We start from the raw sequence: 19,520 nt of genomic DNA, 5'->3' as shown, positions 1-19,520 counted from the left end.
GCCCTCTCTTGATTTCTACTGACCATTCTTTTCATCTCCTTCCTCGTGCCAATTTCCATCTGGTTTTGAACATCAGTGCCCCAAGTGATATGTGTAACTTTGCCTCTCTGTTGTAAAATGCTGAAGTACTTACAGTGGTCATGATTAACTCCCATGACTTCTAAAAATATGCAATCTTGGACACTTACAGAGGAAGCCAACAGATTAGTGTAACATTATGTTATAAAAACAGTTCCTGCTCCAAGACAGTTCTGTGTATTTAGGCTGCAGTCATTACCATGACACAAACACACCCCAGGAAAGGGAGGTTGAGCTGGGACAGGCAGACTGGCGGCAGTGATGGTTTTCCCTATAAATCTCCAGGACAATCAGCGGTGCTCCCACATGTAACAGAAGGTAGCGCCTTCTTAACCTCTTCATGTGACATCTCACTCATTGTTCAGAGGCCTTCAAGTTTCCTGGGAATATGAGTACCTTGGATGTGTATCTTAAGGGAGAGGTTCTCAAAGCACTGCACTTTGGTCCAGTTAATCCCCCAGAGTACAGTGAGGCATTCAGTGATGGCCTTCAATGGCAGCAGGCTTAGGTCAAAGTGTCTTTGACACTCAGCCTTGGATTGTCGAGCTGTAACAAACTGGCCATAGGAAGGAATTTTAGTTTTATGGGTATAACTTTTCCTATCTCTTATGACACACATATATGAGGACACCAAGTCCCAATATCAAGAATTGGAGGTTTCCTCCACCAATGTACTTCAAAGTGCATTCAGTGACTCTGTCAGGTTCACTAACAATTAATAACAATAATAATTAATACTTTTTTCTGTTATTTGACATCTGTAAATCAGGTATGCTGGAAAAGTCTCTTGATCAAACTCCTAGTAGCTACTGTGAGGTGGAGACCAAGAATAGACTAATATACATTTCAGAAATATTTTTCCTTTGCCCTTTATAGTTGAAGGGCAAAGGAACAAACTAATACTGTGACTGACCACTCCTAGTGATCCAAAGTCTTGTTGGATGGGGAGGAAAAGCTCTATATGTTAATTTGGAAGTTAGTGGGATGCTAAAGTACTTAAGAAATAAGAAATATGTAATAAATAACACCCAATCTGAAGGAATGAGATGGCTGTAAAGATAAAGCCCAAGTCTAGAAGAGTTAATATTTGAAAAAAATCCATACGTTTTAGAGATCTGTTCTGTAGCCTATTGAGCTTTAAGGCTCAGCATATTTAAAGTAGACAAATTATTTTCGTGGCAATTCAAAGTTTTAGCTTTTAGTGATCCAGTAAGTGTGAAAGTCCCTAAGTTGAATATTTTTATGTGTGAATTCCTTGTCCAAATCCTCACAGCTGATGGCTAAATTCTGCCTATCCCATCCCTTTCTGTTTGAGGGGGGTTTTGGGGTTTGGGGGTTTTTTTTGCTTGTTTGTTTTGTTTTGTTGTTGTTGTTGGTTGGTTGTTTTTTGTTTGTTTGATTTGGTTTGTTTTTTGTTTTTGTTTTTTTTTTTCAAAAAAAGTGTAGTATTTTTCTCTAGCGCTGCATGAAGCAAGTTCATTCTGTGAGGTAATTTCTTGCTATGGTTGCTATAGTTGTCTTGAAGTTGAAATTTGCATCTGGGGTACACTTTGAAGCATAGTTCTGGTCTCTCTCACGAAGAAATAGCCAAAGAAAATTAGCTGAGCAGAGCACTGGGTGGCTGCCCTTTTAATGTTGAAAGAAATGCACTGTCTCCCATTGTTTCTATATCCATGAAAAGTGGCAGGGCCACACATCTGGGAGCCAAAAACCTGACCTCTTATCCCGGTTCTGTCACTCTTTGCTCTGTGTTTCCAGACACCTCATGCTTCAGTTATCCCTGTTATATTGGCAGAGAACATCAGTGCTGTGAAATGTGTTTGCAATAATGAGATAATCAGCACAGGTAGAACCATCAGGTGCCTCATCACTGAGTAGGTCATGTGTTCCTTCATTCTACAGCATTCCCAGGTGGAGACCATGAAGGGTGCTGATCACAGCTGGGTGACTGTTGCCTCCCAGGGTTTTGGGTACTGAGTCCCTTGAGAGGCTGAGCTGTTTGGAGTAATCTAAATGGCTTTTCTCTGCAGAGCAAGGTGCAAATACCTGCCTCTCCACAGCAGAGAGGCATTGGGAGGACTGTGGAGGAGGTTATGAATCTATTCCATGCACAAGCATCAGATTCCTTGTGCTTATGAGATAGGCCTTGGAAGACCTTGGGGAGGTTGCTGACCCTCTCTCTGTCCCAGAAAGATGGAGAGTTCCCGAGTCACACCCCCAAGGAGGAAGCAGGTGCCCTTGTATTAGAGCAGGCTGCTTTTCCTCCAGACCTTGTAACACTTTTTAAATTATTGATATCGCTCAGAGGGGAGGACAGGGGGAAGCAGTCGCTTATTCCCAGCACAGCTGAGAGAAGAAAGGGAGCGTGTAATTGCTTGTGTTTCCAGCCCTGCTGGGCTGTAAGGTTTGCCCTTTGCATACTGTGGAATTTGATTTCTCCAGTGGCGTGACCACAGGGTAGTTGCTTCAAACTTTTTGTTGCTCAGGGATAAGCAAGATGGGAGAGTTTACTCACTAAAAGGACAGATGCCTCCCACACCTGGGAAGGGCTGTATGTCTGACTGTCCCTGCTGGGGATAGAGATGGAGTGCAGCTGGGAATGCACTCCTGTCCACAGAGCATGGGGCAATGTGTGGCACTGGCCTCACCCCAGCAATTGTGAGCTGTCAGAGTCCCTGGCAGGTCAGCAAGCAGGAGCTGTGTCCCTCCTCCAAGATGTGGGGTGGCAACTTGGGCAGTTCTGGAGCAGAGAGTCACTTGGGAGGCTGGAGAACTACCTGGAGGGCTATTGCAGCTCCCTGCCTTCACTTGCAGGTGTCTGCTGCCCAAGGACCTGAATCACAAAAAGGATGGTGAGACCCAAGTCTGCTCCACTGAGCCAAGCATGAGCTTGCAGCTTCATCGAGCACAAGGACTGGGTGCTTCTAAGACTGAGATTGCTGAGAAAAATCAGAATTTCTGCCTCAAATTACTTGGATTTGTTTTTATTCTTTACTGTCTAGGGTGAATAAGTTTCATGGATCCTGATTTTAAATTAGGGCTAGAAACAAAAGTCCAACTTCAGGACTCTGCTCCAGAACAAGGCAAAGAAGAAACATTTACACTGGGAGAATGGGAAGTAATTTTAATCTGAATACAGCTTGCACCTAGAAAGCCAACTGTTACCTAGCAGATACAAAGAAAAACTAACACTGTTAGCTTTAAATAATGTACATTTCCAAGATGCCCAGCTGTTAATCATTAACACTGTAGCAGGTTGAAGCATAGAGACAGATGTTCCAAAAGCGGTTTTATTTTCTGAAATAAAGAGAATGAAGCTATGCATTAGACAAATTAAGAAGAAATTCAAATATTTGCACCCAGTTGAAACAAGATGCTGGAAAAACAGGCATGATAAAATTGCTGCAATTAAATGTAATTTAATTTATAATTCTGAAAGCATGCTTTTTCCAAGGGCAGGCTTTGAGTTTTCCTTATGGAGTGTACGTATTGTTGTGATGTATGGATTTTCCTGACTTCTTATGGCATTTTAATCAACAGTCCAATGATGTGATAATATTCCTAAAGCAGAAAAATAAGTGACGTTTGTTTAGACATAATTAATGAAATATTTATGTTGCATGAGGCTGTGTGATAAAGCCTTGTTCTCTTAGTCCATTTGCTTCTGATTACATTTGTGATTTTTTTATATGACCAGACATTCTGACGCCAACTATTTTACACTGAGCAGATGTCATGTAGTAAAAATGGGTGCCAGATGCTACAAGCCACATAAGGGTAATTTGTTTAAGAGCTGGCTCAGACTTTGTGCATTCAATTACACTGTATAGTGAGCCTTATACAATCATTTGGGTAATATGGCTAACTTCAGATATACATTTTAATGAATGTTGAGTGCATTCAGAACAGTGTGCTACATGCAGGGTGCTCAAAGAATTAATTTATTTGTATGTAGTACCTAAATATATATATATATATACACACAGGCAGTTTTTGACAGGGATCAAAAATTTAATTAATGCTGTCAGCTGAATTTCCAAATTGCTCTAGGTGATGCTGATTAGAATTCAGGGCAGGTGCAAAGTGTCTGTTTAAGTTAAAGAACAGTATTTTTTGCTTCACTGACTATTTTGTTCCTGCATTTTAGGATGTGAACACCTACCTGTCAGAAAACAAGCCAGTGAGTATTCGACTTCGTCCTCTGATGATGAATTTGAATTCAAGCCTTCATTAACACACAAGGTAATCTTTGCTTGGGAACAAAAGGGTATTTCCTTAGTTGGACTGTATTTAAGATTCATCATGTGATTTTGATCTAAACCACACAGCAATTTCTCAAAGTGGGGATTGGGACGTTGGAGGTTACGTGTCATGGAGTGAAAATACATTAAAAGTCTTTAAGACAGATGAACACCAACATTTCTTTTTTCTCTTTGGGTCTTTAATTCCCCCAGGTTATACCAGTGTTGACAGAGGAGGTCTTAATTTGACAAGCAGACATGTTTCACTGAAACCACTTTGAAGCTGCATTCTTAAGTGGCCTTAATATGTAGCCCAACAAGCAAACTGTTGAAAAAATTAAACCAAACAGATGCAGATTTCCTTTGGGGAAATAAAGCTTCGTTTGAGAAGTGCTACAGGCAGGTTGCCTGGAAAACACTCTGTTTATCCTAATCAGCACAAGTGTGTGAGCCACGAAGCCGCACCCAGACCCTTTACACCAAAAGGGCCGACTGCCCACCTGGGTCCTGAGCCCTCCCATGGTGAGCAAGAGCTGTGGGGTTAAAGCACAGTGAACTCTGAGTACCCAGCTCTGGTGTGAGGGAACAGAGCTTTTGTTGACTGAACAGCTCGTGGGAAATGTGTTTACCTCTTTACTGTGAAGGATATCTGTGAGTGGAACTAATAGTACGAGGTGGCCTTTCGATTTGTTGCCTTTTGGCGGGGGGGTGTTGCGAAGAGGAAGGAAAACAAAGTACAGTACACGGAAAAGTCAGCCAAGCTGAAGTGAGACTTTGAATGGAAACCTAGTTGTGCAGCTCCAGAGGAACCGAAATGCCATAGGAAGAAGCACAGCAATGTGTGACAGCACTTGTCACCAGTGGCTCTGTGTCAGGATGTGCTGAGATGTCAGAAATCTTCTCTCATTTTTCCTGTTACAGGAAGGACAATCTATAGCAGGATAACGTTATGGTGAATTCAATAAGGTTTAAACAAAACAGAGAAAAGAAGGGAGACATGGGAGCCACCTGGATTGAAGCAACCCCTGACAGTCCAGGCAGGGAGAAGGCAGCTCTCCAGGCAGCTGCCAGAAATGGAGTGAACAAGCAGCTGTCGCACACGAACGTTAGCAGCGATTCAGTTTTGATGCACGTGCCCCACTCAGCATGTTTCTTTCAGCTGCCTCCTACCAGTTCTGGCTGATATTTTGTCAGTGCCACCACTGGTACCTGGCAAAACTCGGTGGGAAAAATTTTAGTGGCTTCCTGACTGGTTAATTATTTAATTATCTTGTCTACGGTGCTCATATATTCTGTCTCCTCCAAAATAGGAACACCACAGCCTTGAAGCACTTCAGGTTAGCTTGGGTCAAAGGCAAGACAGAGCAATGGCAGGCAATTCCCTAACCAGCCCTGCAGCATTTGCTGCCCGGGTCTCCTGGCAGCAGCAACAGGTGCCTGGGGAAAGGCAAAAACCTCTGTCATGCAGTAGAGAAATGACACTGGGGAAGGTTTCATGGGGTTTCAGGTGGTGTCCAGTGATGGCTGGCTGTTTCAGCTGTGTCCCTCTTCCTGTGTTACAAGAGATCCAAAGTGAATTTTTCTACTTAGCAGCTGTAGCAGTAGAAATGGGTTTGAGTTTCCTTAAACTGGTGCTTCCCTGACCCGGTGTCTGGCCATGTATGGTGGGATATTGTATAGAGTCAGCTTTGTGATTCAAACATTTTTTTTATTGATAGACACAGTTCACACTCACTTAGGGTTGCATTAAGAGCTTGTAATGATTTAAAGTCAGTGTAAGCAAATGCATGTAAATATTTGTTTCATTTTGCTTAGGTTGGCCCAAGTACCCTGCAGTAGCTCACCTCACTTTGGGCTGGGGATCAGGTTAGATGTTCTCCAGAGGTTTGTCACAACCTCAGTGGCTCTGTAATTCTGGAGAAGGTTTCAGGAAACCTGTAATTAGTGTACTTATGCTTTGATTACCTTTTCTTTTCTCTCTCTTTTGTAGGCAAAAAGAGCTCTCAGAAGGAGAAGGAAGCTGGAGAAGGAGACAAAGCAGTTGATTAAACAAGAGGAGCTGAAGAGGCTTCACAAAGCACAGGTGAAAATGTAGCTTGCAGATGCCCCCTTTGTCTCCCAAGAGTGACTAGTGAGCATGGGGGTACCCACAGTGGGCTCTGCATCTCCCCTCACTCCTCCTCACTGCCTTCTGTGCTGAAGTTCCCCCAACTATCAGGAGCAGGAAGGTGTATGTGGCAGGGCCCTGCATCTCTCTCTCTCTCTATGACAAATCCACGTGAGCCCCAGGAGATCATCCTAATTTTGTAGTTGTGTATGAAGAACAATAGGGAACACTGACTGGCTATAAGAAGAGAATGAACTGAAAAGAGAAAGAGAAGGGGAAATAACATCAACCCCATAGAATGCAAGAAACTCAGCTACCTCTATGTACAGCAGGAGGATACAAAAATACAGCAATGGCTTTTGTTCCCCCTCTGCCATAACAATGGAAGTGAACTGAATTCTTTTTTAATGATGGAAAGTCACTTCATTTTGTACAGGCCTTGCTCAGAAAATGCTGGGAAAGCTCTGGACTCTGCTGAAGTGTTGTTATTTCCAATTACAGTTTAAATTTGTGAATGCACTTCTGCGCAGTTTGATCTCAGATGTATTTTAATACAAAGTGGGAGCAACTATGTTGTAGTTTTTATCTGAGAATTGTAAATTATCTCAAGGTAAAATTAGATGCATACGTGCCTTCTCTTACTTTACTGCTTTGGGGAAACAATCAAGTCCAAACTTTTTGGATCATCTCACGTGTTTGCTAGGCTGTTGTTGAGGGTTTGGCTTGGAATGACCTAACACAGCCTGAAATGGGAACTGCTGAACATAGATCTTTGACATTTCAACCTTTTAAGGTGTTTCATGCCTATTAGCCCCACAACACCTCTGAAAAATCTTATTTAAAAAGGGATGGACAATGAATGTAGAAGTCCTTCCTGAAGTGTCACTGAATTATCACTTCTTAGCTATTAGACCCTTTTCTTTCTAGGTTGAAAGCTTGTGAAATATGAAAGCAAAACAAACAACAAAAACCCATGGACAGCAAAATAGCTAGCAGAGCTTTCTAGCTGTAAACCTTCAATATTTATATGAGCTCTATTCATGTAACATCACAGAATATGTGTCTCTGAATATGCAAGGTATTGACTTTTTACACCCTGTGAGACCCAGATGACCTCTATGATCTCTGATTTACAATGGGAGAGCTAAAGCTCAGAAAAACTGAGGTTCTTCTGGTACCTATCATACTTACCCACATAAAAATGCCATAGATACCTAGTGGAATTATTAAATTGCTTAGGCGCCTGGTACACTCAGTGAGTTGGCAAGAGCCAGGACTCCTCTGAGACCTTTTCAAGCTGTTTCTCTAACCACTGAGACCATCTTTTGTCTCCGAATTTTGAAGTTATGTCTGTAGCTTTTATATCATTACAATTTTGCAGGCAGTCCAACGCCAACTAGAAGAGTTGGAGGAAAGACAAAGAGCTCTGGAGATTTCTGGTGTCGAACTGGAGAGAGAACTAAGAGGAGAAGCAGGTACACAGAGCAGTTGTTTTTTGTTTGGTAGTGGTTTTTTTAACCTGTTTCAAAGCAAGGGATTTAATGATTATCATGAAATGATTTGGTGTGAAATCTGAAAAGGAACAATAACTGGAAGGACAAAAATAATTGTTTAACCTTTTTCTTTGAGCTCTGTTAGCTCACACATCTTTACATTGAATGCTATGAATTTTTTGTTGGGTATCACAGATTTGGAATTATTTACCTTGCTGTTGAACCTGAAGCTATATTTTGCCCCACTCCCCAACGTGCCTTTTTTTTTTTTTTTTTTTGAGTCCCATCCTGAACTTAATTTCATCTTTTATAGGGAACCAGTGAGGTTTCCAGGAGCTGTATCTCAGTTACCAAGCCAGCAGCAGCCTGTGCCTAGTAACAGAGTCCTTAATGACTTCTCCTGGAGTGTGAAATGCCATTAATATGATTAGAGCCAGTGGCCATGCTATAGCAACAGCAGCACGCAGGCGCAGAGACCTTAACAGTGCAACTTTTCCCTCAATGGGCAGAAGATAACAGGGATGTCATCCTGGCCTCAGCCAGAAGCAAAATTTTCCCTCTGATGAGCTGACAGTCCCAAGCACCCAGGGCTGCAGCGTCCTGCCACTGGCCCAGCCTTGCCACTGCTCCCCAGCACACATATGGGGTGAAGCTGGGGAGACCTTTCGGAGAGGGAAGGGACATCTGGGGGCTCCTACCAGGCTCAAAATGAGGATGGGACTACACATGCCTGTAAGGAACTTCAGAGAGGTGTGTGGTTCCATGCTGAAGGGACTCTGGTGAGCTCACAACCTGAGTGCAAACGTGTCTTTATTTACCTCTGTGTCAGAAAACTGAACCTTGTGTTTTCATGACAGGCAGTTGCACAACACGAAAAACCTAGATACGTTTTGGCACCTAATCTTGTTGTTGTCTTAGCTAGGCAACCCAGCCCAATTCCTACATGCTGGCCTTTTTAATGCCTTATTTCATAGCAGCTATTGCCCCTAGTCTGACACTGAACTAATCAGTTCAGCAAGACAGCATTTACCCAGCCTTTTATATTTATTTACTAATTTTCTAGAATTGATAGTGTCAGCCTATTTCAAATGTTATTTAAAAGGTTAGCATCTTTTTTCTTAAAGCATAACCTTTTATCAAACTCTACCCACCTTACTGGCCGTGAGAAAGTCTGCCAAAAAGGCTTTGAGGATTTGGTACAGCATTAGCTTTTTTCTGCTGAGTTGTATAAAGGTGGTTGTTTTTTGGAAACCTCAAAAATATAGAAGGACAAGAATGTTCTAGCTCTTGGGATATACACTGAATACCAGGATAAATGGCCTAAGACCACCTCTTGTTTTTGCTGTTTTGACAATCACATTTCCTAAAGAAGGCTGTCTGCCAAGAGATCGATGCTTCTCATTCTCTTACCATCCTTAGTAATTGGATTGCCCTCATTAAGGTGAAAGTACTATTTTTTTTTTCCTCCCTGGTGATTGTTTCTGTGTAGCTGGCCGGTTACAAATAGGGCAGATACTGAGACATAGGATGTTACTGTTTCTGAATAACTCTCCTGGTGCAAAAGCACGAAGCCATAAGTTTCCCAAACAAAATGTGAGTGCTTTGCTACTTGTAATAGCATATGTGTAATGATGCAGAAATTGGTGAGTTTAATATTCTGTTCAACCTTCTTAAAAATAATGAGCATTATTGTTTAACGAATGACCAGTGTTTATTAGGTTAAGTTGTATTTAAGCAGGTCTGCGCTTATGCAATTGAAGTGCTTTAATAGGTATTATTAAGGCAATTAGAAAACGATCACATTCAGCAATAATATTGAGCTGCAAAGGTTGTGAATAACCAAATTTAGAGGCAGGCCTGCAAACACTAGTCTTCAGTGACATTTACGCAACTCTCCTCTAATAATTCTGTAAGCCTGGGATGAATGGCCCCTTTGTTAGGGGGAGTTATTCATTAGCTCCTCAACTGAATTAGAAGAGAACATGCGTGGGTGCGAAACAACTGCCATGAAGACTGATGAGCAAAATGAGGTTTTGATGATCTCTTCTGATTGTGGTGACAACAATTCATGCATTAAAAAAAGAAAAAAAAAAAAGAAATAATATCAGTCCTACGAATAATTTTTCATGCTCATTATTCCCTTTATTCTGGTTTGAAATACCAAATAATAAATCACTGATGTACCGTTTCTTTGTTTTCCACTGACATTTGTGGAGGCTTATGGAGATCTTCTGCCTACAAGAAAACACAGAAATAAAAAGCTCGAAGCATGTTTTCCACTGAAATTAGCATAATGGATCAGTTGACTAAATAAATCGTGAAGAATGATGGTAAAGAAAATCTACATTGAGAGAATGTTAAGAAATCTCTCCATGTTTTAGAAGGTGAACAAATATTTGCACATGTTGTAGCTAGTTTTTGATTTCATAAGGAACATATCCAAGGTTTCTTGGAATTTTCAATGGAGTCAAAAGAAATCTAGGGAAGACCTGTAGGAATAGGGAATATGAGGTTTAACTGTTCCTAAAATGGTGCAAACTGGCCAAGCCCCCTTTACTGTGTCATGACGATGTGGAGGGACATCAATCTGGAGAACAGAAGGTTCAGGTTTTGAGAACAGCATTCAGGAAACACTCCTCTGCAGCCTGTCATTCCCTCAAAAGGGATGGAAATAGAAATACTTATGATGTCATTAGAAGAATGTTTGACTTTCAAATGGATCTCAGTTACAGGAGACTTGGGTAAACCAGGAGGAAAGGTTTGCTTTAGCAATGCTGTAAAGAAAAGACAATGTGGCTCGAAAAATACACTCACAAATTGTTTTCCCTCTAACCTTTAAGATCTGTTGCACTGCATTACACGAAATACTTCATGGGCTTGTTCTGCCCTTAGAAAGCATCAAGCACTCCATCACACTTAAAAAACTATTAACATTGTTAGTAACAAACATTTGAAAAGCTCAGGGGAAAAATGCCATTGGGAACACTTAGGGGGCATTCTGTGGGATGGAGGAGGTGGAAAAAAAATAGGACTATTTTTATTTCAGCTTGCACTGAGGATTTTGTTAAAATAAGTGTTTTTTTTTCCAAAGTGCATTATCTTTACTTACCTCAATCAACCCACAATACACAGTCCTTTATTAGAGATACAGACATTTTAAAGTGTAACGTGGAAAAGTTAAAAGAAGGAATATTTTTGCCTAAATAAGAAAACAAAAAGGATATAGTAACCCTCTGTATCTGTGCAGGAGTTATGCATACCTGCAATTGCAATGTTTTTACTGACAGTAAGATAGACCAAATTTTGATGATAACTTCTTATGGTGGCATACAAAGACCTAGGGCTCTTTTAGCTGATGCTGCATCTTGCATTGGATTTGTGAGAAACTGGCACGTTCCAGCAAGGACTGCTCCAGCAGCCACTGGGAAGACACTTATCACCGCTTGCTGACCTGGAAGATCCCACAGGAAAACATCTATTACTTCCAAGTTTTAATGGAATCAGGCAGAAATTGAAGCAAGTTTGCTCTGCTCTCTCCTGCTGTTTTATCTTCCTGTTCCATGGTGATTTCCAATTGGGGTCAAGTCCTGATGGGAAACTGCACCCAAGCCACCATGACTCTGGTCCTTGGCATGGGGGCCCATGTAATTCCTCTGACACTGGCAGGAAGTGACCTGCATTTCCTGGGATAATGGTGGCTGGTGAAAGCACACAAATGGGCTGGTGATCTCAAACACCCAACAATCTCCCTCATCCTCAGGAAGATTGCTAAAGGGCTGCACTGGGTGCAGATCATTACTACCCAAAGGAGCTGGGCTTCAAACTGCTGTTCTCTGGCTTCGACGTGAAGTGAGGGACAGCTGAAGCTGTAGAGACAAGAGGGTAATTCCTGGGGCCAAGAATGAAGCACATTTCAAAACTATGACAGAAGGGCATCAGAAACACTGCTGAACTGTCCAGGGCTCTGGTGTCTCTCCCCTTGGTAGCCTAGTTTAACGGTGCTCTTGTAATTGGTGTCTCTGGAGCTTGAACCTGACACCTTTGGGTTTAAATTCCAGTGCTCTCCATAATCTGAAATAAAGGTGCAGTCCTCTTAAAGGAGAAATCATATAAGTTTACCACCACCAGAAAACAGACAAGCTGGATTATGGGGATTTTATGCTTGATTATCTAGCAGTGTGATGTAAGGACTGAAAAGCAGAGACCTGTGTTCTCCTGCCTGCTGGTGGCACCTCCTTTTGCTTTGTTGCAGGGTCTGACTGTCCCTGCCTCTAAAATGCATAGTGAAGTCTGTAAATACCACATGCTGGGGCAGGAGCACAGGCTGGCTCTTGGTTTTATGCCTCTGAAGGTGCCAGTGTGTCACCTAAATTGTTGCCTCAACCTGGACTGGCGTAAGGCATTTTCTTCCTACAAGTGATCGCTATTTTGTGGCATCAGGTAGTGGATGCACAAAGCAGATGTGGGAGGTGTGTTGACAGTGCCATCACTGTTGCTGAAATTCTGCATCTAAGGGTGATGGGGTGGTTTTGCTTTGTGGAGAAAATGAATGGAAAATGTGATGAGGATGTTAAAAAGGGCAATGAGAAAAAGAAATACATACATGCTCTGATTTGCCATTTGAAAACTCCCAGGGTTTTTCATTGCCAAAGAGTTTTGTACAGATGGTATTTTAGGAGTAGTAAAGGCTCTCACCTGGTGAGAGAGATCCATCCTCCATCCTCCTTTACAATGCAGAGTCAAGCTCTGAACTCTTTGGGGGAAAGACCATCTCATGTTTTGTGTCTTTATACTGTCTACCAGTGATGCCCTGGCCCAAAGTGTTATAAAACCACCCAATAATCATAGATTTCTCATTCAAAGCAGATACAGATTTAGAGGCTAGTTGACAAATTAATGGAAATTTCCTGATGTCCACTGGAAGCAGGGACTAAGTTGATACTTGCCAGCATGTGCAACCTGAAGTCTGATTGTGTTAATGGGATATGGAATATCCACTTAGACATATAGTTCAGCTCTGAAGTCAAATTTCAGCAGAGAAACTGTCTTATCAAAAGCAGAACTAAGAGAAAGACAAAGTGCCCACTAAAAAGAATGTCTATATGATTATTTGAAAGGAAAAACTTTAAACCAAAAGTGTTTTCAAATCTAGTGCATCTTTAATAAGCCACAAGATTCAAACAAAGGTAGACAAAACTTGTACCCAGTCATTATCGATGTAAGTTGCATACAGCAAAACCATTTCCATTTGAGCTCACATTGGCTTACACAGGACTACTGAAAGGGAACTTAACTGGCAAAAGCGTTGGACAGAAAGCTGGTAATGCACACTAAAGTCTCCTGTTTTTTACAGATTCAGGCACAAAGGATGAAACTCAGATGCTACATGAGTGGTTTGAGCTGGTCCTGGAGAAGAATAAGTTAATGCGTTATGAGTCTGAGCTCCTGATTATGTAAGTAAAGACAAGCATTAGTATTAAAGATGGGGAGGGGAGAGGGGTAAAAGTGTACTCACAATACACCTGAACACCTTGCTGTGTGCTGCAGTTTCAGACAGTTCTGGAATAAACATACCCAGAGTAGCTACAGTCTGTTTTGAACACAGATTTGTAGTTGAGCCCTCCTCATCCTTCCCTCTTGCAGTGGTTCAATTATTTCAATCCTATATGATGCTCTGAACCAACACAGCATGTAGATGCCTTTACATCATGTGAGTTTAACACTGGGGCACTTTCTCTTGTGGAAGAAAAGTAGTCTGACAAGTTAATCTCAGTTTTTACTGGACGTAGGAAAAAAGATCTAGGAATTCACTACAGCAGTGAAACAAGCAGATAAATCCCGCCTCAGATGCCACTGTTGTGGTTGATGGAAACAATATTTGCTGTAACTCCCTCACCTCGCCTTCTTGGAAACACACCCAAGAGACAGGCGGAGGTGACTCTCAGCTATTTTCCCTGCTATTTGTGGGCAGTGTGGGAAGGCAATGAGAGCTGCAGCAGTCATTGCTCAGCCCTGGATTTCACACCAGCGTGGGCTGCTTGTTGCTATTTATCAGTTTCTCCCCATCTGTGCTGATGCTGCCAGGGGCCAAACATTTCATTGCCCCTTCAATTGCCATTGGCTGTTTCGGTAGCAAGGCTTCCTGCTCACACTGCCTGCAAAGTGGAGTTAAAAAAGCAGAAGCAGGCAGCTTTCATCCCCACAGGACACAAAAAGTTGTTGTCTGGATGTGCTTCCGTGTGTTAATTCCTTTGCCTCAGGACCTGTTCGTGTGCAGAGGGCCTGGCAGAGCCCTTCATGTGTGGGAGTGTTCAACCCTATCCAGAATTACACCGTGGGTGCCACCAACAAAGCACAGATGGTTAAAAGCCTTGAGTGTTGTGCTGTATGAGAGAGCTGAATCTGGTACATGATGCAAAAGGTGGTAGTGGTACTTCTGCTGTGGAGATGTTGGCATAGGCAACCCTTTTAGCTCTAACTGCCCATGAGGAGAAAATACAGGATAACAGAACGCAAAATCTCGTGGTTGAAATAACATGTGTCTTTATTGAAAAAAAGCTTATTCTTTAACATACTTTTTGCTGTACCTAGAGCCCAAGAGCTAGAACTGGAGGACCACCAAAGCAGGTTGGAACAAAAGCTGAGGGAGAAAATGGCCATTGATGGTAAGTCAAAGGGGACGGTGTTCTCCAGTCCACGGTGACAGACTGTGTCTGTGTGCATCCCTCTTTGCTCCAGAAAGGACCAGGATGGCTGAGGCTCCTGTGCTCTCTGCCAGTGCAGCTCAGCCAGCAAACTGTGACTTGTGAGATCTTCTTATATGACTCCTAGTGAAGACAGCTGGGCTGACCTGCCCAGCTCTGCACTGAACTGGATCAGAAGCACTGCATGTGTAATTATGGTAATTGTGCTCTCCAGGCATTAATGTCCAGCTAACATGCAATGATGGGCAGCAATGGAAAGTAACTTCTTCAACCACTTAAATAAAAAGAAGTTATCTGCTTTTGTGTAGCATTGCTGGCTGCCACAGCATTTTGGAACAGCTTTTAGGTACTTGGGATTACAGTTTGGGTTTGTCCTTTCATTTGGTCTTTGAAAAAGAAGCATGGGGAGGAGGAATCAAGGGGCAAGAGGGGTTCCAGAGCACTGAATACTCCAAAATGTGCTGTTGTGTTTAGGCATGTGGACGGTAAGTGAAGGCAGTTTTCAACACATTTTCTTAAAAATACTTCCTATTTTCTTACAGGTACTACATTTCATTTTGGGCTTTTTACCTTATAAACTAAATTTAAACTCCATCTTAATTGTTTTCATAAACCAGCAGTGCTTTTCCTATCCCTTCCAGTCCAAATTTTGTTAAAAGGTCTACTCTAGACATTAGGAGCCTTAATGGTCAACTTCAAATGGCCTAAATGCAGGAGAAAATTTCCCTGAACTATAACTTGAAAAGTATTAACTGCTAATGCCTTCATTTGTCATTGACTATAATGTTCATTCAAGCTGTGCTCTAACAGTTAAAATGCAAACAGCAATCTGGATTTTAATCACTTCTTTTGTGATCTTTCAGACAGCCTTAAAGATGAGGTGGATCTGAATGAGGAGGATGAAATTTTTACTGAGATGATGAAAGTGGTTGAAGAAAGAGACAAGCTTGTGTGTACCTTAGAGGAGCAGAGAGTGAAAGAAAAAGCAGAAGACCAGCACTTTGAAAGCCTTATATTATCCAGAGGCTACCAGCTGAGCAGGATTTAAACAGCCACATGCAAATAAACATCATTTTGGCGATATTCGCAATCATAGAGATACAGTCTTCTGAAAAATGAAGGAATTCAAATTTAAAATCAGCTTATTTGGGAAACATGTCATTCTGTTATCAAAAGCTTTTAAGCAGTTCTTTTGCTCGTACTGGAGTGAGTCATTTCACTGGTAGCTTAAAGGATCACTGGAATACAGATTTGGACTGAATTTGCCTGTCTGATGGGCATCAGGGTCTGTGAAAGGGAAATCAGAGCTCTATTATTCTCTTGGAATTTTATTTTAATGCTGAAAGTACAGTTTCTGAGGAACATGATGACATCACTTCGTATTTTTGAGACGGCATTACTGTCCATCTGTTTGTCTCAATCTGTGTGTGGTTTTGTTAATATTTTGGCACAGCCAAGCCATGGTCAACTATGCAAAAGTCAGGAAACAAGCATCTCATATAAAAATAGGATTAGTTTTTATTTCTGGTGGAGGAAGAGTCATTTGACTAATGACTACATGTAAGCACTCACTAAAACTACTGTAAATGCAATGTCAGAAATTAATTTTTCAGGTATTTGTAAGTTTTATTGCACTGTGTGCTTTTGAACAAGGAGTTAAAGTGATATTAAATCCTTACATTTTATAAAATGGTAAGGGATTATCAAAGGGGTGACTACCCTTCAAGCTGTTACATGCTCAAAAAAGTTTCTGTATGTCAGAGATTAAGGTCTTTAAAATACAATAAAAGATCATTTAAAAATAGTAGTCCAGACCCAGTTGATATTTATAGGGTAGCCTTTAGTATGGTAGACTTTACAATTGCTTGATAAAACACATCACAAGTTGCACTGTAGGGAGCGATGGCTCGTGTAGCAGTTAAAGATCTCCCTGAGAATAATTCCTGAAAAGGACTGCAAAAAATGTTGAATTTGTAATGTCAACATTTGATAGAAAATGTTGTGGCTATATTTAAACTGCATTTATCTTCCTACTTAAGAATATATGCATATTTTTAGCTTAAAGGAACTATCTCCAACCTTTTTTACATGCATTTGAAGATATTGGCAAAACAGTTGCGCAGAAATCCTCCTGATTTAGGTACTTTCTTAAATCTGAGGTAATTCTGCAATTTAGGATTGGTAATATTCCCAACTGTATGTATGATGCACTAGATTTTTCAAACTGGAAAAAACCCAAACAAACAAAAAAAGAGAAACTAAAAGACTGTTTATTTTTGAATATGGTTTTACCTCATGCTCTGAGAAGATTCGATGTTCTCATTATTTTATGAATGGTGCTAACGTGCAGCATTTGCCTACGGTACAGCCAAAGCTAGAAGCATTCCTGTTACAAAAGCTTTAAACTGAAAAACCTCTTGGTAAGTACTTGTAGGGTAACAGACACACTGGATCCTGTCACAATAACTTATGAATTATCTTCAGGGTTGTGGGGTTTTTTTTGTATTAAAGAAATTCGAAATACTCATTCTAAATATAAAAGCAAGTTTTTACTATTGGCTACAGATAAATAATATACCTCTGTTGGTGCAAGGACTATGCTGTTGTTCTGCACTATTTATGTATTCATATTTAATTTTTAGACTGTTTAAAAAGGATAAGTGCCTGGTTACATTTTACAGTTTGAATGTTGCCTCTGATTTTTGTTGAAAAATGTGTATTTCTAACAGCTGTGTGTAGGAAAAGCTGTGCATTGTAGAGTAGACAGCCTTATCAATTTGGTAAATAATTAGCAATAAAATATGAATTAAGATTTTAAACAAGGTTCTCAGTTACCACAACTTGAAGGGATACCCTCAAAACATAGCAGGCAGGCTTTAAGAGTATCATTTGTCTTCCATCACAGTGGAAAGACAGAGGAGAATCCTTAAATGTGTTCCAAAATTACCATCTTTTTTTGTCCTGTCAAACATGCCTGTTCTTCAGATGACATTTTTATTGAGATGAGTTGCAGTGATTGATTTTTTTTCAACTAAGTCTATTACTCAAGATTGATACAAAGTAGGAGAGGCAGAGCAGCAATAAATATTTTGGGTTTCTCTGTTGAAATCTTCTGATATTTCCAGTTACGTGGTGAAAATTTCTGAGTTTTATCACTGTTGCTAGAAGCCTCATGTAATCCTGTAGAACAAGATGGTCTAGAACATCTATCGTGGTTTTCTAAAGAAAAACAGAGAGCTGTAATATTTTCAAGGTATTTTTAAAAAGTGAGATTTCAGTTTACAGGAAATACCTGTCCCGCTATAAAACCAAATACGAGAGGGTGCTTTCCCTTTAGCTCCAAAGTTTTGTGCTCCTGAGAGTGTTAGAGACAACAGAAGCTGGGGACCATCAGCACTTTAGGGACTTCAAAAATATTCTTTGCTAAAAAAATACATTTTCTGGATGTCATGTGGTTGTAATACATGCTCCACCCAAAACTACGTGTCTGCTCTTGGGTGGAAAAACCTGTTGGGCTACTGTAACCCTGCCTGATATTAAGTACCTCACAAGATTAGAACCAAAAATAAACTGTGCAAGTGATTTAGAAAATCATAAACTTTTAATTAAGTCATTTGAAGTAGGCCTTTGTGAATTGTGAGAGTAGAGAAGGAGGTAAAAAAAAAAGGGAAACTATGTGCACTGTTCACAGGTCAATTTGATATGGTTGGCTTGTATTAGAAATGTATTTAAACACTGGTTTGGTTATGAGTCTTCTTGCTGCTCCATCTTTTCTGTGAATTGGCTCACTAATTTATAATAGATTTGTTCATTTTTAAGTTCTCGGCACTGTCATTTTGGGGTATGATGTGATGTGCTGGAATGCATTGAGTGTGTCTAAACGGACTGAATGTGAGCAATTTTCTATTTGAAAAAATAAAATTCTATCTCACTCTTTGAAGTCTCAAAATCATTTCCGTCGCAATTTCTCTCCACTGATACCTGCAGAGTAATAATGTGTGATGGGAAAAGATCTATAGATAAAAAGTGTATCAGTTTCTTAATTCATCTACTGGTAAGTAAATCACACTTTCTTGCAAGGCACAGATTCATTTTGTAGTTTATAAATAATGACAGTCTGACACAAGTTAGTGGGCATTCAACTCTATCTTTAACACAAGAGTTTACAAACCCCATGAGATTAACAACTTCCACACATGTTACATAGGAATTCACAAGCTAATTTCCTTAGGCAATTATATAAATTATATAATTATATAAAAATTATAACAGCTCCTTGCAGACTCGACAGGAAAGTGTCTCTGAATGGTTCAAATGGTGATGAAAACCTTAACTGTAATTTTTCAAATTCCACTAATTTTACCTCTATCAGGTCATCTCATTTTGTTATTTTCTACCAGTGGGAGAGCCTCACAGAGCAAGACAATGTGCTGCTCAAAGGAGAGAAGTGGATAAGCAAGACTTGGGCTTATGTTAGTGCCAGAACCACTGTCCTCTGCTTAATAACTGAACTGATTGATAGTTCTCTCCTCTTCAGAGGACAGATGGACAGCTGCTTCTCTTCACAGGTCAAGGTAATTTCTAACATCTTTGAACTGAAGTTTTCAATCTCCTATCATTTCCCTTCTATCTTGTGTGCCTCAGAGATGGTGACTTCTCTCGTAATACCACCTATAAGTTCTCAGGACTGCATATAGGAATTAACCTGCCTGCTGGTTTTACTGGAAGTAATACATCAAACACTTATCCATGTTGAAAGCCTTGCAGACACATTGGCTCCTCAGCCAGCTGGTCAATAGCTGGAGGATTTTTCTGGCCCAGGAGCAGGATAGAAATTCTCTCATAGGAATTACTGAGCTTCTCCTTATCACAGCACACACCCTCTCCTTGTCCTTTC

The 19,520-nt window shown here is 40.7% G+C and overlaps 1 protein-coding gene across 1 annotated transcript in view; it reads left to right on the top strand.

Moving 5' to 3' along the window:
* The window catches only part of MICAL2 (microtubule associated monooxygenase, calponin and LIM domain containing 2), a 151,323-nt gene extending 132,760 nt beyond the window's left edge, over positions 1 to 18,563 (top strand). The window contains exons 34-39 of the mRNA XM_027651110.1: positions 4,226 to 4,320; positions 6,310 to 6,402; positions 7,808 to 7,901; positions 13,273 to 13,372; positions 14,511 to 14,584; positions 15,487 to 18,563. Of these exons, the coding sequence (XP_027506911.1) occupies positions 4,226 to 4,320; positions 6,310 to 6,402; positions 7,808 to 7,901; positions 13,273 to 13,372; positions 14,511 to 14,584; positions 15,487 to 15,671 (641 nt within the window). The 3' untranslated portion in view covers positions 15,672 to 18,563. The remainder of the gene's footprint in view (positions 1 to 4,225; positions 4,321 to 6,309; positions 6,403 to 7,807; positions 7,902 to 13,272; positions 13,373 to 14,510; positions 14,585 to 15,486) is intronic.
* Positions 18,564 to 19,520: the final 957 nt, after the last annotated feature.

The sequence above is a fragment of the Corapipo altera genome, unplaced genomic scaffold, assembly GCF_003945725.1.
Source record: "Corapipo altera isolate COAL_440 unplaced genomic scaffold, ASM394572v1 78, whole genome shotgun sequence".
NCBI lineage: Eukaryota > Metazoa > Chordata > Aves > Passeriformes > Pipridae > Corapipo > Corapipo altera.
Note: the sequence above shows the minus strand (reverse complement) of the source record. Positions and strands in the feature narration are given on the sequence as shown.